The sequence below is a fragment of the Solanum pennellii genome, chromosome 2 (genome assembly GCF_001406875.1).
Source record: "Solanum pennellii chromosome 2, SPENNV200".
NCBI classification, from domain to species: Eukaryota; Viridiplantae; Streptophyta; class Magnoliopsida; order Solanales; family Solanaceae; genus Solanum; species Solanum pennellii.
The window spans coordinates 8,683,664-8,700,881 of record NC_028638.1 but is presented as its reverse complement, the minus strand read 5'-3'; the positions used below and the strand labels follow the sequence as shown (position 1 = coordinate 8,700,881).

Below are 17,218 nucleotides of genomic sequence, written 5' to 3'. Positions count from 1 at the left end.
TATATATATATATATATATATATATATATTGTTCCAGTGAAATGGTAGATGAAGAGTTACCAAATCCTTGGTAATTTGCCTTGACTTTGTATTAATAGATACTAAGTGTACTATTTACTCCTTTGTGATTCAAAAACGTTTGATATACTTGTTCAATAGAACTTTTAGATCCTTACTCGCTTTAACAAATATATTGTCGGGTGAGAAAAGTGATCGAGAAAAACAGTCAAGTTCTAGAAACGGAAATACAAGCAGGTCAAAGCAAAGAAAATGATTGATTTCAAATTCTCTAATTTTCAAGCCTTAAGGTACAATTTTACACCCTTTTCAAGCTTTTAAGATTTGTAGGGAATCATAGTGTTCTATTTTGGATGATGTTGTATTAGTATTTCTAGTTATTCTTATATAGAAGTTATGCTTTTTGTATGATCTAAATTTATTCTGTTATTTTTGTAATGTTTTAATTGCAACTTCTGATATATTAGCAGACTGAGAGACGATACCAAAACACCATAATTTATCATCTTCATAATTACAGTTCTAGAGTTGAGAGGATGATCACAAAGTAGGAGATTAATGATATTTGGAAATGATTTAGGTGATATTCATTTCCTTAATGAGTTATCTGTATTTTTGACACACATAATATCTTATAAAGAAGTTTTCAGATTTTATGTGATTATTCACGTGGGATACGTTTTGCTTTAAAAAATTCTTGTTCAATTTTTTCTTTATTGAATTGAAAATATTAAGTTACGAGTTGTAAACTAAAATGAAAGAATAAACGTAGCTATAATATGTTTTAATCTAAGTCAGACACTCAAATTATTAGTGTTAGAGGTAAGGATAATGTCATATTATCTTTAGTTTGCTTGAACTTATAAGGTTCTTGTTGTTTTGTTAGAAATAGAAGCTACAATGTCTAAGTTCAGTAATTTAAATAGCATTTTGGTTGAGCTTTGTAAAACAAATAGCATACTAAAGTACATGATGTTTAGGAGGAAAAGAAAAAAAAATCTATGTGTAATATCTTAAGATGGCTTCCTGATAGCCAAAATAAATCTATCCATAAATACCTTCTTATGAATTTATCTTTAATAGAGATTGTGGCTCACTTCTATCCCAATTTTGCCAAGAGATGGCTTGAGCAGATGTGTACTCTAAAGGTGTTTGTAGTTTACACAAAAACATGACTTGTTCAAGCAAATAAAAAAGGAATTGACTCTTAAAAGGATGACTTACTTTTTGTTGTCTATATCTTCTGTTTGGGAAAATAGTGAAATTGATAGACTTTAACAGAAACTTTTGTTGACTAATTCTGCTGTATTCACTTTTAAATAATTTTCAGGAACAACATATAGTGAGTTGATGTTCTACATGGTACATTGGTTTGTTCAGAAGTTGTGACACCAATGCAATATGAATGATAAACTTTAAATGCAGAATGTTCCTAACAACTTTGAATATTCTCCCCTTTTTTTCTTACTTTTTGATTCTTTTGTTTGGGTACATTTTTTTGAGTTGCGCCGACATTTTATTTCTCCTACTATATGATGATTTGGTGAGGTTGTGTATAGTTTGCAGAGGCTAGAGTGAATAGACTTTATGTCTCTGCTTACTTGATCATACCTCTCACTAATACATCCACATAACTTGAATACATTGTTCCCTTACAATTTGTGGGTTATATATTTGAATAATTTTCAGCATACTTTATTATTTACGAAAAACAAATCTACTTATATATCGGGCCCGTGCTCAGCATGGGCCATGACTCTCTAGTTTATATATATGTTAGATAAATATTATAGAAGGTGAGATAAGATTTAGTGGTGGAATTGAATATTTCATTAAAGAAGTTCAAAACAAATAAATAACTGAAGTTAAAATGAGGTGTGTTCGAGGCGATGAGAAAATAAATAATGTGAATAACCTTGTTTATCCTATTTATATTAGAAAATTTATTTATCTTATTTTAATAAACTTATTTTTCAAAAAAAATTCTTTTTACAAATGAAAAATAAATATATAAAATTAATGCATGCATTATTTATTTTATCAAAGGATAAGTAAAATATGTTTTCTTTTTGTCGAACACACCATCAAACACTACCTTTACCTCAAATTGACTCCAACTACAAGTCAACTTTGTGTAAAGGGCAAAAGAAAAACTTGAAGAGAATTTCTAAGAATTGTTTATGAATATATCTTGCTAACTTAGAATACGGATTGGCAAATTTTGTATTTAGGGGAAATATTAAGTTTGAAATTTCATAGAAAACGATTCTTTCATTAAAATTATCTCGAATTTCATTATTCTTTTGGGTTTTTTGGATAAGCTTTTAATTACTTGCATTTAGACATCACTTAAACTAGTATTTCCTATTGGCTAAATAGTTCTAACTAAAATTGTTTCTTTACTCTATTAAATTCTTTTATTTCATTATTTAAATAAAAAGAAAATACTAGAAATTGATTTTTTTCCATTCGTTTTCTGATATCTACACATTTAAGTCTGATTATATTTGTATTAAAAACTTTCTAACCTAGACGGCTCTATATTAAAAAAATCCAAACTCAAACTTTTTAATTAAAGATAAAAAAGTATTTACCACTCCCTCGTTTAATTTTGTTTTGTTAGGAAAGAAAACGTGTTGTTTAGCAATATAGTAGGGTGTGGTTGTAATTTTATTTTATTTATGAGTTAAATAAAGTTGTATAGTAGTAGTAGGAAAATAAATGATAAAAAGTATAGTGTTGAATAAGTAGAAAAAGTCATCAAAAATCGGAAGAGGGTTTCATCTTCTCTTTTCTCAAATTTACAAGATCGGCAACAGATCTGAGAGCCGAATGTGTAGATTGTGTTTGGGAAATTGGTGAGTAGTTTTTTCTTGTTTGTTTGTTGTGGGGGTGGGGGTTATGGATTGGGAAGGGAGAGTGAATGGAGGAGATTGTAATCTGACATCTTCTTCTTCTTCGTCGGGTTGTACTAGTATGGGTGCTGGAGGAGGAATCACTTATATACAACACACCGTTTCTAAATTTGATACGCTTGCTGGTGTAGCTATCAGATATGGTGTTGAGGTAGATTCATTCTTCTTTTTTTTTTCAATTATCTTCTTCTTTACTACATCACTGCATATTTAGGACTGTAAACTGACCAGTTATTTTGTTGTCAATGCTCATAGGTGGCTGATATTAAAAGGATAAATGGCCTCGTTTCAGATCTCCAAATGTTTGCTCTCAAAACACTTCATATACCCTTACCTGGGAGGCATCCCCCATCGCCCATCATATCAAATGGTGGTCAAGGGTATTGCGCTCAAATTTTCACTTGTGGATCTATGCAAGTCTTACTACTTGTTTATCATAAAATTGTGTTTGGGCTTACCTCTGCCCAATTGAATTTATTCCCTATTTTTTTTGCTATCAATCAAAATCAAAATTTTTATCCTGTATTTAAGCTTGTCTAGCTACTCAAATTATATCTTTATTGGTCTTATGTTGCATATTGAGGTCAACGGACCTTTCTTTGCTTGTGAATTTATCTATGGCTTGCTTTGATGGACCTTGTAAAAGCAAAACTTTTAAAAAATTATTTAGCTTAGGTAGTACAATATATGTTGCTCGGCTCCTCTAAATGACTGGCGCACCTGTGTTGGATCCCCTAATAACTTTTGGATGATCCGACACATTCGACACCATTTTTCTTTTTAGAGGATCCGACACGCAACAGATGGCATTTTTTAAAGAATCCAATCAGCCTATGGTAGAAGTAATCTTCCTTACACTTGGACTAATGGATCTCCTACTGCATTTTGGTGTACAAAGATTGTGGATCGAACTGTTCTCCAAAAAATAGTAGATAGTTGTACACCAGCATTATTTGACCCTATCTGTAGATATAAGTAGAGAGCAAAGAAACCAAGCTGTTCTGAATGATTACTTCAGCTTTATTCAATTAAGTATTTGGGATCAGCTTGATGTACTTAGATTTATTTATTGATGAGTCAGGCTTATTAAGTGTTTTTGTAAGTAATGATTTTACATGATTTTCTCACGTCCTTGGTCTTGAAGAAAATAGCAGAGATCCATACCAATCACAAAGAGAATGCTTTTCTTTTTTTGTTCAAGATTGATAAGCTTACTTAATTTGTCTTACGAGAAGTTTCTTGCATGTGTAACTGTTGTCTTTTTATACACCTTCACAAGTCAGTTCTTCCCTCAATATCCAATACTGAAGGGGGAATTACTGTCTTAACAGAAGACACCTCATATGAACAAGCTATGAATGTCATCTAACAAACTAGAGGTGGATGGCATTTGGGCCCTGAGAAAATGTAGGGAACTTGTTCTATGCAGTTTCAGGTTCAGATATCAAAGTGACGAAAAATAATAAAGGACAAGTGATAATGAAAGATCATAAGGGTTTATCACTAATCTGGCCTAGACAAGCTGAGAGGAGGAAACTGAACTCTGTTAGAAGCTCATGTTTTTTAAATAACAAGTTTCAGCAGAAACTGCTATATGGACCTGTTGAAGTTATGTGTTTGGGGATTGTGTTAAGTTGATTTACCTTTACGTTGAGACTTTGTTTGACTTTGACTACATGCTAAATTGACTTAGTTGTTTTTTGGCTTATTGAACCAAGAACCTGAAAACGTCTTTTCATACACGGAAGCTTGTCCCGTGGTTATTTTACCTTTGCACACTACCATCTGCAATAGTGGCTAAGTGACTTTTTCCTTTGCAGACCTAGCAGCTCTGAGCAGACCTCTTCAAGTCGTCGACACTCTGATATGTTCGATTCATTTCAGTCCCTTAAACTGAAATCCTCTCCCCAGCCAAAAGTTTCACCAGCCATGAGCAGCTTACAAGGATATTATGGTCTTAAACCGCCAGATCAGAAAGCTGCTTCTGAAGGATTTGAAATGTCAGTGTATTGTAAGGGAGGATCACATTATTTAGAAGATGGCCCGTTTTACAACTCCTCTTCTCTTTCAAATCGACCACTTAGTCTTCAGAGAAAATCTAAGAGTGTAGCTAATGGTTTTATGACAGAGAATGGTGTTCCTGAAAATCATCTATCAACACAAGACACCAGAGACAATGGTTCCGATAGATGGTTTGAGAAATTAGTGAGAAGGCGTCAGAAGTCAGAGACTGATTTTACACGTACTCCAGAAATGCTGTTGAAGGAAGATAACAGCAACAGTGGCTGGTTTTCAGCCGTCACTGGCAAGGGCTTAGCTTTGAGACCCAAGTCAGCTAATCGAACTCTCTCTGGAGCGGATGCTGAAGCAAATTCAATATATCCTATTCCCATTGGCTTAGGGGATTCTTTACTAAACGACAGCTCATCTGTAGTTAGGAAGTCATCAAGTACATCGAGTTTGCAGGATTCAGATAGCAGTGCATTGTCTTCCCTGTGGAATTTGAAGCCAGATTTTCAAGCAATTTCTACTGCAGCCATTACCAAGCCAATCTTTGATGGGCTACCTAAACCAATCACAGGTCGAAGAAACAAGGCTGCACTGGATTAGGTTATTCTTTCTGCATTAGCTGCTTAGAAGCTCATTTCTTCAATACATTAGGCAGAGCATCCTCTGGGAAGTGATAAAAATGGAGAATTGAAGATAGAAGCAGACACTTTGGTTATCTCATGGTAAAATAAACTTGTTTTGGTTTATGAATTTCGGTCGGGGCATGTTCATATCTTCCATTGGTGAAGTTGAAGTGTCCTAAGAATTAGTTTGAGATTTATAGCAGCACCAAACTTGGTGAAGCATCAATTTTTGCTATGGAATGGTAATGCATTGTGACAGCAGATATATATTAGGCATTCAAGTTGATTGATCTGAAATTGGGAGAGAGGATATTGTCTATACGTGTATTATATGATCTGTACATGATCACTTTTCTACACATGATTTGTGTTTTTATTTCATCTGGAGTGGAGATTGATAATTATATTTACACACACACACACACATTGAATTGCTCATCTTTTAATAACGTAGGCCATTCTTGCATGTAATATAATATTATATATTTGATGCCCAAGGAAGGGCATCATGTCAGAATTCAGAAAGATTAATGAACATTTGATTTTGATAGCATCTAATCTCTACCCAATTAATGTTTCTTTTATATAAAAAAAATGATGATGTGATTATAAAAAAGGCAACTTTTACATATAGCAAATAAAAAATTTACATTTTTATGTTATAACATAGTTTGCATAATTGCGCTCCATAGCAAACATAGAAATTGTAAAATTCGCTATATATATACAGTTAAAGCAAATTGTATAAAACGAAGTGTATAAAACAAGAAAGAGAAAGACACTTGGGCAGAGAACTGTATAAAAATGAAGTGTATAAAACGAATTATATTATTATAAGTGTATAGAACGATTATAAACAATTTGAATTTGTATAAAATGAGAAAGAGAGAAAGACAAAAGAGACTTGACAAGGAATATACAATTGAATCGAATTGTATAAAACGAAAAAGAGAGAAATTAGATTCAACTTGAAAATTGTATAAAACGAGAAAGAGAGAAAGGCAAAAGAAACTGGGGAGGGAAGTATTTTTATTGTATAATTATAAGTGTATAGGACCAAAATATATGTACTTGCATGTGTATATACAATTTTCTCACGCTTTATACAAACAGAAACGCAATTTATGCATTTCACTTCTGTTTGTATAAGTGAGAAAGGCAAGGGTGGCGAGCGAGATTTGGGAGAGTGGCGAGCGAAATCTGGAAGAGGGGAGAGAGGGGAACAAAAATATATGTATTTATACAATTTTCTCCACTTTATACAATTAGAAACAATTTTTATATACTTGTGTTTGTATAAAAAGTGAGGAAGCGAGCGAGAGATTGGAGGAGAGTGGCGAGCGAGATATTTGGGAGAGAGGCGCCTGACAATTTTTTGCAAACGTTTGTTATCGAGCACAATTAAATAAAACCCTAGCTACTCCATTTATTTTAGGTTATTAGTTTGCTATTATATACAATTTTCCCTTATAAAAATATCTTGACATAGTCCACACGTAAGACAACAATATCCACAGAAAAGCAACAAAACAACTAGAGAATCAGGAAAAATTATAGCCGTCAATAATGGGCATGTATGACCTAAATAGTAATTTGATAGAGTTGAGCTACGATTTTTGAAAATAATTTTTTATCCTGGCCTGAATAAGTCTGTCGATTTGTAGGGCTTGAGATATATGGATAGGGTCAGTGGGTCAAATAAAAAGTAATTGAAAAATAAAATAGAGAAACTTTCACACATAGCAAACACAAAATTCATTTTTGTATTTATATCAAAGTTTGAATAATTGTGCTCCATAGAAAACATAAATATGTATAATTCGCTATACATATACAAGGAAACCAATGATATAAATCGCTATAAATATACAAAGAAAGCAGTTGTATACAAAACAATTGTATAATTTGTGTATGTATAAAACGAGAATGAGAGAAAGACAAAGAAAATTAGACATTGGAATATTTGTATTGTATAACTATAAGTGTATAGGACGAAAATATATGTATTTGCAAGTGTATATACAAATTTCTCTCACTTTATACAAATAGAAACACAATTTAAACATTTCGTTTCCGTTTGTATAAGCGATAGAGGTGAGGTGGTGAGCGAGATCTGGGAAAGGGGAGAGAGGGGAATGAAAATATATGTATATAAACAATTTTTTTCTCGCTTTATACAAACGGAAACACATTTTATACACTTGTGTTTGTATAAAAGTGAGAGGGAGGGAGGGAGAGATGGAGCGAGAGAGGGAGAGCGGCGAGCGAGAGTTTGAGGGAGAGAGGTGATTGACAAACAGTTTGATATAGGATACAATTAAATCAAAGTGTGGTTATAATATTTAATTTGATTTATTAGTTTGCCATTATATACATTTTTCCTATAAAAAATAACAAGTGTCTAAACTCAAAATTTGTTTATAGTTTAAAATATTACAATTTCAACACAAATTATGTTTATAAAATATGTACTACATAAAATAAAACTCCCTACAATTTCTAGCGTATCACTACATAGGTCGTAGTCTATTGAATATTACCATAACTTTTGTGTTTTATTATAATCATCTGAAACGATTAGGTTAATATTTCTAGTGTATCACCAACACCATGTTATATTGTCTTATCGATATTTACGATAATATTTTTTAATTATAATTTAATTTAAAAAGTTATAAAAAATACTTTTAAGAAAATGGGGCTGACCGTAGCCTTCATACTTATGGGATGGGCCGACCATTTTTTGTTCCACATAAAAATGGGTTAGTCTGGCCTGACCCGTAAAATTTCAAAGTCTGTATGGGTTAGCCCAAATGGGGTGGACCAGCCCATATTGGGAAAAACAACTTCATGTAAGCCGTCACATTTTGCATTTTCTTTTGCAAGGATAATTTTTTACTACTCTCATAAATCAGGATATCAAATGGGCGGATTGAGTTAAAATTGAAGATATTAGAATGGTTGAAATAAAATTCTATTGGGTTATGACCTGCTCAAATGTAACACCCTAAAACGAACTAAGGTGAAATAGAGCTTCATTAGGATTTCTCGAGTTAATTTTAAGTTAAAATGAGTTATATTGATGTTCTTAGGCAGTGTATGAAGTTTGGAGATCAAACGTCCGAGAACGTCCATGACTTTCGCAAAGTGTGCTTAGAGAGTGTTCATGTGTCTTGATGTGTTTAAGTGAGTTTTACGTATTCGTTTTGCTTGAAATTGGTGTGAGATGTTCCTATGACCCAGATGACTTAGTATAGGGATCTAACTTTCGGGTACGACTCCATACTTTGGCTCTCCTCCATCCTTTAAGGATCCTCATTTTCCTTTATATTCCCTACTGCCACCTTTCCGCTACGAGTAACTACTGTTATCCTTCCTTCATTACCATTCATCATTGTCTTGGAGGTTAATTGAGCTGATAGAAGATTCAATTGACGCTCTAGTATTTTGATGGCATCGGCATGAGAAATTACTTTACAATTCAATGATGAAAAATCAATTTTCATTTCTTTCAGCAAATAGTCAAAACCTTCAACTTTATCAAGTATGCGTGATAATAGCACATTTACCCGAAGGCTTCTCGCACTCTCTGTAGATTTGGGGTTTCACTCCAATGAGTGTGGTACTCCTGATAACCATCTTGCCAGCCCAATCTTGGTAATATCTCTGGGGTTCTTCCCTCCTACAATAATTCAAACCTCGATTCCACCCCGTTGTTGATAGCGTAGGTGGAAACCTTCTTTATACCTTTTGGAATTCCAACCTTGACTCCCTCTGACCTTAAATAACCGGTAGAAGAAGCCTCACCAACTGGGAATACTTCAGATTCCCCATTCATATGTTCCTGTACAATATCTATTTGAAACAACATATTTTTATATTCTCGTCCCTTTCATTCTCCTTTTCAAGTTGTTCTTGCGTTAATTTGAAACCTAATGAGAAGACATGATCATCTTTGGTGTGCCATACTTGGTTTACTCATTCATACTATCTATGAGGAATAAGGCTACTTCATATGATTTTAATATTTTTCCTCCTTGCACCAATAGATCGGTTATCCCTTTATTCACTGAATCCAGACTACGGTAAAAGTACTGGAGCAATAATTCGCATGGCAGATTATGCTCTGGGCACTTCCTCAGTATCCTCTTGAAGATCGTCCATGCTTCATGGATTGGTTTCCCTCATTCTGCTTAAAACTCTGAATGTCGTCTACCAGCTTCATCATCTTTGATGGGGAAAGAATCTTTCAGGAAAGGCTATGATTAGTGCCTCCCATGACTTTATGGAGTTGTGTGGGAGTTTGACCGTCCATTTAGTGGCTTACACTATCAATGATAAGTGAAACAAGTGAGGTCGTACTGACTCTTGTGATAGGCTCTTGAACGATAACAGAGTGCATACTTCCACAAAATTGGTAAATGATCATACGAGTCTTCATGCTCCATCCCTCCATATAAACCTCTTGAATGTATGAGATGGATTTTTGTGCTTGTGACTTCAAACTTTGCCTCGCGATCGGCCTGTGAATGTAAATTGCTCCCATATCCTCTAACAGGGTTGGGTAAATAACACTATTAACATCCGCGATGTCATCTCGAGGAAAGGCACCACCCTCTGAATGGCTTGCATGGCAGCCATTCCCACTGTTTGCGTTCATACTTTTTGTTTTCAACACAAATACTCAAAACAAATGAAACTTAAATAAGTAAGTCACAACTAATAAGAATAAGAACTCTATTTAATTACATTTTCACATGACACACTCCCTGGAAGTGGTTCCATTATGATGATTATCATGACCAACAACACTACTTTCGATTCAAGTGTACGATCGTCGATTATATAATAATACAACTGAGGGTTAAAATCGTGTCCGAAGGAAACGGATGTGAAAATGTGTAGTTAATTCGAATGTCATTCTAATTATTCATAGCTAAAGAAATTAATGAGTAAAAACATTGTAAATTAGTGGGGGTGGGACGAGAGTGTCAAATATCAAAGGGTCTTTGTCACAAGTTGTAAAAAATAACGAAAACAACAAGAAAGTAAACAATGAAAGGGGGGATTCTTGGGATGTGACCACAATATGGATTAATTTAGAATCATTGAGTACATGCCTTCAATAGAAGATCTATAGAATAACAGTGACTAGACTAAACTTTATATGGAAATAATTTCTCTCTCGAGCAACTTACCTCGTTTCAAATGGGTTCCTCTCGAACACCTATTTATCGCATGAAAATCAGCCTACGCCTTACCCTACTCACGCTCTCGAGTTGAGTGTTATGATATGGGACAAGGGCTCACCCTCTCGGGCTGAACCTCATGTCGGCCCACTTCTTAGGCCATCAATATAGTAATCTTGGTTTAGCGACTTCTCTCTCGAGCAAGCCGAAAATACTTGGTGAACTTGTATTTTCAACTACAAATGTATCAGATTAAACCAGAACTACTAGACGAAATCACCATTTTAACTACATTAATCTACCAACAAGAAACACCTTACAACAATATTAGCCCATATTTTCTAAATCACACCCCAAAATGGGGGTTTTTAGACACACATCAAGAAAAAAAATTATACCTTCAATGATATTGAAATCAAATGGGTATAAGAAATAAAGTCTTGATTTGAGAAAAGAAATGAAGAATCAAGGAGTCTCACTTCCAAACTAAAAGAGAAGAAACCCTTCCTTCTTCAAGTGTTCAAACCCCTTACAAAACTTGAGAGATAAAATATGAAAAGTACAAAAAATATGATAATGTTCTATTCTATTTCGAAACTATTAAAAATGATAATAAAATTAGTATTTATAATTTTCAAAATTGTGCTGTGAAGGATGGTTTGGCGAAGTTAGTGGATATCGCCAAGTAACCCGCAAATCCTCCTTTCATCTGATGCACTGCCTTTAGCTCATCTTCAATTATTGGTCTGACTCACTATAACGTAAGGAGAGTTTTTGGCCAAAATCATTCTTCAACTATACCTCATCTTAAAGTACATCTTTAAAGTATTACTCTTAGCAGAAAACATCCTTCAAGTATTTGAAAATGATAACTTTCATCCTTCTACTTGAATTATCAGAAAACTGAGATTCCACAAAAATCAAGTCATCCCTTCGTGATTATTATTCTTAGCTACGTCAAATATACTATCATGAACTTTTTCGATAATTGAATTTAGCATTATGCAAAATCTTTTAAATTGACACTACAACTTCAAAGGAGCATCTTTACATGAATCAATACTAACTCCTCAGTCAGCTGACCTTCTATTTCGGAGATTAGAGGGAACAAAAGTCTTAGCCCCAACGAACTGATTCATGTTCTTGACAGGCTTCTTGACTCCACTGCTACCCACCCTGAGTCGACTATTGATATGTCGCCCGAGCCCATTTTCCTTGCATAAAGTATGGCACTCTTCGAATGTGGGTAGACTCCCTAGCAGTTCGGGGTATTGCTTACAAAGACTCTTACACAAACAAGCCTAAAGCCCTATTTAAGAAAGTGGTTACTAGCTCAAGTGCTGATGGAAACCTCGCTTTTTAGCGATATGAGGGTTTCCCAACTAAGACGAAGATATATATATCTTTACTTGTATGACTTAGATGTATCGTATTTTCTCAAGAAAGTGATTCTATTGATGGGATTTGGTATGAGATCGATGATCTCGATGAGATTGATATTTCAATAGCATCGTTGAAGGTCAGGATTAGGGCACGAGATCTAAAGTGAATCATAGGGGGTCGCATATATAAATCAGGCTTGTGCAAGCAAGTGAATCTTGATTTCAAGCGAAAAGTGCTGCCTCGCTTGGATAAATTCACTTATTTCACACAATTCTTCTGGTCATGCCTTTTCCTCTTTACTTTTTATGTAGTGGAAGTTGAATATAGAAAGACGCCTTTCCTTGTTTTTTTTAATAAATCCTGCTTTTTAAGGGGTCGTTTTCTAGTTGAAGGGTTTTCTCATTTTCTTTATCTTAATACGGACTGGGTTTCTCCTTTGGCACAACTTGTATGGACTTCTTTGTCCCCAGACCCTTTTTAGTTTTTAGTCGTCGAAACTTGGCCTTCTAAATCACTATCTGAGACAGTCGCATCAGGACCTGGAATGGGTGGAATATGTACATCGAGTACTAAGATCCACCCCCACCGTGTCTGTCAACTATGAAGTCCTGGTGCGAGACTTGCTTAATACGGAGGTGGAGTTTTCCACTCAAGAGCAGATTTGCTCTTTATATCAACTAATTTTCTATGGTCGAGAGGATCCCCAATTCTGGATTGATCGCTGGCCTCGAGGCCATAGTCAAGGGCCACCTTGAACCAAAGGAATTTGATCCTTACGCTCCAGGGGAGGTCTTAAAAAGTCTCTTTAACGAGAGGCATAATTCTCCCTTCTATGAGGATGTTAAGACCGCTCAAGCAGACCATTTTCGTGGCTTTTTAAAACAAAAGCAGCAAGCCCGAGTGGAAATGCAAGAAAGTTTTTTTTTCATTTATTTCTCATGTAATTTGATATTAAAATATTATTAGTTGAAATATGTTTCTTCTCAATTGAATATGTTGGAAGCAACATTTGTTGGAGGCTTCATCTTCTAATAATATAGAATGAAACTCAAATGTGAGATGTAATCAATATGATAACTTCTACATCCGATGGCCCAAAATATTTATTGATCTAACTACGGTTTGGAGATGAAAAGGTAAAGTTAATTAAGCTTTAGCTTTTTCCCGTTGCTAAATGAGAGCAAATCATGTACCCTCACACCTTCCAAATATTTTTTGTTTCACTAAACAATACTGTCTAACATTTTTTTTAGGTTTTCTTATAGCATGTAATGAAATTATGCAAGACAACTTTTGTTAATAGTCACGTGAACTGCTCATATTTTTGTAAGATCTATTGATTTTTGACAATATCTAATAAAAGGATGAAAATTTTTCACTTTTATATACTTGAAGGATGTTTTATGTTAAGAATGATACTTTAAGGATGTAGTTTAAGTTTGAGGTATAGTTTAAGGATGTTTTTGGCTCAAAACTCTAACATAAGGCAGTTTGAATTATGGCTTCGCCGATTCACTCTCTGACTCGCCTCTTTCCTCGGTTTTCTCCCATCAGCCGGTGGTAAAAGAGTATCACGTTAACTTCGGCGATTAAGTCCCATGGCGCTGCCTTGGTCGGCGATACGCCAACTTAGATGCTCCTCGTCGTCATTTTGCTCATTTTTGTTCCATCGTTCTGTAACTTTCAGTCGTCGAATGATTCTTCGCGAAATCACTTAGAGACACGTTGAATGTTCTTTTCCATTGATTTGATCTCCCTCTTTAGGGATCAACTTACTGAAACAAAGGGCAACATTCATGCTTATCAACGATCCGCCTAGTTGACTCGGCGATGATCAAGCCTTCATTTCTTCATCCTTTCAGCCTTCTTGTCCCTTTTTGCAACATAGTAGTCATGCTCTCTTTCAAACTTCAAATACCTGAAACCTAAGAATTCTTATAAGACATTGAGATAAAATAAGCATTTGAGGACATTATTTTCATTAAAATATGTCCTAAATGAGTCCAATCTATGGAATCATAAGGTAACACACATCAAGGCCAACTAATTTGAGGATGAAAAATTATGTGAATACTAAAATGAGATTCTAGAGGGTAAAGACAAGGATACGAATTTTGATTGTTACGTTGTTTTCCGTTAACATAGATGGTTTGAGGCAATATATTTTTGAAGAAGATATACCTCTAACTACACTATTTGTCTGGAATCACTATGAAGTAATATTTCCTTAATAGTTATATTTGTGGAGGAAAGAAGACATTGCTAGCTTTATTCTAGTTGTCTAGATTGTCAACATGTTAAAGTTGAGCCTCGACGACCCACAGGATTAATACACCAACACAAGATCCTTGAGTGGATATGAAAGTATTACTATCCCAAAGTAAACATGAAAGTGGATAAGAAACCTCAATGATACGATAAAAAAAAATATATACTCTTATAGTATCATTGACTAATAAATAATTTTTGAAAAAAAAAATATTAAGGATACCTCAACAATATACATATATTCTTATAGTATAATTGAATAATGAATAATTTCTAGACAGAAAACCTTAATGATTGTGTGTGTATATATATATATTTTCTAGGAGAATTTAATTTTCCTTTTTAAGAGTCTCAAAAAGTTTTGTTTCATATGTGTCCCCACAAATTTATTTTGTTTTATTTTTAGAAATCAATTTGTATTTTTTTTATGATAATAATAATATGAATTACGATTTAAATTGCTCATCTACATTTATTATTACTACAACATATTTAGTATATTCCTACAATCTTTCATGTATGTAATTTCCTTTTTAATTATATATAATATTTTTTAAACATTTTATCGCCAAAATAATATTAATTTTATCTTAAAAATTGTGACTTAAACAAGAAGACAAAGATATCACAATTCTAAAGAGATTAAAAAAAAAAGGATAGAGTTATGCTGTAGTTTAAGAAAAAAATCTATTTATTATATAGAAGAGTCATGATTAGGAAGACCAATGGTAATTTTATAATTTCAAACATTATTTATTGTCAAAGTTATAAATTTATAATTGTATAATTAGTGTTCAGAATAATTATTTAAAAGAATCTAATTTTCCTTTTCAGGAATTACAAAAAATTGTGTTTCATGTGTGGCCCCACAAATTCATTTTGTTATATTTTTAAAAATCAATTTATATTTGTTTGAATACAATAATACTATGAAAAACATATATCTTTATACTCTTGACAATCAAAAGTATTCATCTATATTTATTACTACTACAACATATTAAGTATAATTCAACAATCATTCATGTACGCAATTTTTTTTTAATTATATATATATTTTTAAAACAAACATAAGTATTCATATAGTTTTATTTGACTTATTTATCTTCAAAATAATATTTATTTTATTTTTAAAAATTATGACTTAAATAAGAAAACAAAAATATCACAATTTTAAAAAGATAAAAAAGAAAAGACAAAAAATAGAGCTCTCCATAATTGTAGTTTAAGGGGAAAAACAAGACAGAATAATGACTTTATAATTGTAGCTTAATAAAGTACGTAACCAATTATCTATTATAGAGAAGAGCTAAGATTACGACGATCAACGACAACTAATTATAAAAATTATTTATGGATAGAGTTATAAATTTATAATTGTATAATTAATGCTCAAAATAATTATCTAGAAGAATTCAATTTTCCTTGTCAAAAGTCACAAAAGTTGTGTCTCATGTATGGCGCCACAAATTCATTTTATTTTATTTGGAAAAATCAACTTGTATTTGTTTGATTATTATAATAATGTGAAAAATATGTATATCTTTATGCTCTTGACAATTTAAATCGTTCACCGATATTTATCACTACTACAACATATACAATATTGTGACGATCTATTTTGTCGTTTTGAGTACTAGAAGTTTGTGATTTTAAATGAGTATTTCAGATTAGTTTAATAACTTATAGTTGGAGTTTAAAGAAAATAATAATAAAATTAATAGTGGGTCACTTTAACCGCTTTAATAGTTGATCTTATATAATAAGTAAGGAGTAAATATTTAGTTAAAAAAAGGATTAGGCAAGAACCCTTTCTGCAGTCTCGAAGAAGGATGACAACTTCAGGTGAAATCGTACTCCAATATTCCTAGTAATATTTATTGTATTAAATTTATTGGCTTGAATAGTGCTTGGATGGATGATTGTTGATGTTAGGGAATATAAGAGGGTAATAGAGCGGTGGTCATAGGCGTTGATGTATGCACTATTGGTAGAAGTTTTGAAAAAAATAAATGAGAAAGAAAATATTTGTTACTTAATGGGTAATGAATGGTCAGAGGCAGTGAAAACATTGGAAAATTTTGAACTACTGTATGATATGAAGCCGACAACCATTAATCCGTACAACAAAGCCATGACTCATTGTATGATGTGGTTTCGGTTTTTATTTTTCTTACGATAAAGACTCAAAAATACCTCAAAAGTCAAAACTATTTGAAACAGCTCATATATATCATTAAATATTATTTTGTTTCAAAACTATCTTTCCTGTCATACTATTGGATCAAAAGTACGTTTCTTACTAATTGAAGATGTTAAATGTCATGTGAATGTCACATGACATGCCACGTAAGCATCACAATAAATATTCCTAACCCCTAATTCTAATACGATTTCTCCTCATTTCTCTAATACGATATCCCTCATTTTCGTTTTTGTCCAGATTTTTTGAAGTTTATTCTCAGATTTTTTGTCCAGATTTTGTGAAGTTTATTTCCAGTGATAGTAAAAACTTTGATAGTGTTGCTTGAAACTAGTGCTAGCAATGTGAAGTAGAGTTCAATTATCTTGTTGACAATGGAACATGCCATTATCATAAGCTAATTCTGGGGCTGCAAGTTTTGGGATTTTTTACCAGGTTTTAGATAAAATGTTTACTGATGCAGGGTCTGATTTTGATTCTACAATTGTTGGGAGCTCCGCAAGGAATTTTGTTCTTGCAGGGTCTGCTTATTGGCAGCATTGCAGCTGTGGACGTCCATAGCTTTGTATTGCAAAGCATGGTTGCTGGTTGCTGCTCGTGGTTGCTGGT

The 17,218-nt window shown here is 33.2% G+C and overlaps 1 protein-coding gene across 3 annotated transcripts; it reads left to right on the top strand.

The window, feature by feature from the left end:
• Window positions 1–2,717: 2,717 nt before the first annotated feature.
• Window positions 2,718–5,970, top strand: LOC107008736. 3 transcript variants are annotated; one of them, XM_027914949.1, is made up of 4 exons: window positions 2,718–2,876; window positions 2,994–3,084; window positions 3,189–3,346; window positions 4,754–5,970. In XM_027914949.1, exons 1-4 carry the CDS (start codon window positions 2,851–2,853, stop codon window positions 5,541–5,543), a joined length of 1,065 nt encoding a protein of 354 aa, XP_027770750.1. In that variant the 5' UTR covers window positions 2,718–2,850; the 3' UTR covers window positions 5,544–5,970. The 3 variants fall into 3 exon arrangements, with proteins under 3 accessions (XP_027770750.1, XP_015063368.1, XP_027770749.1); XM_015207882.2 differs by having other exon boundaries at window positions 2,737–3,084; window positions 3,189–3,313; XM_027914948.1 differs by having other exon boundaries at window positions 2,737–3,084.
• The last annotated feature ends 11,248 nt before the right edge of the window (window positions 5,971–17,218 follow it).

Bases quoted from the DNA above. Each gene is read 5' to 3' on its own strand.
- LOC107008736 (XM_027914948.1), top strand. From the start codon at position 2,920: ATGGATTGGGAAGGGAGAGTGAATGGAGGAGATTGTAATCTGACATCT. The intron at 3,085-3,188 runs GTAGATTCATTC...CAATGCTCATAG, and splicing joins CTATCAGATATGGTGTTGAG to GTGGCTGATATTAAAAGGAT. The intron at 3,347-4,753 runs GCAAGTCTTACT...TTTCCTTTGCAG, and splicing joins ATTTTCACTTGTGGATCTAT to ACCTAGCAGCTCTGAGCAGA.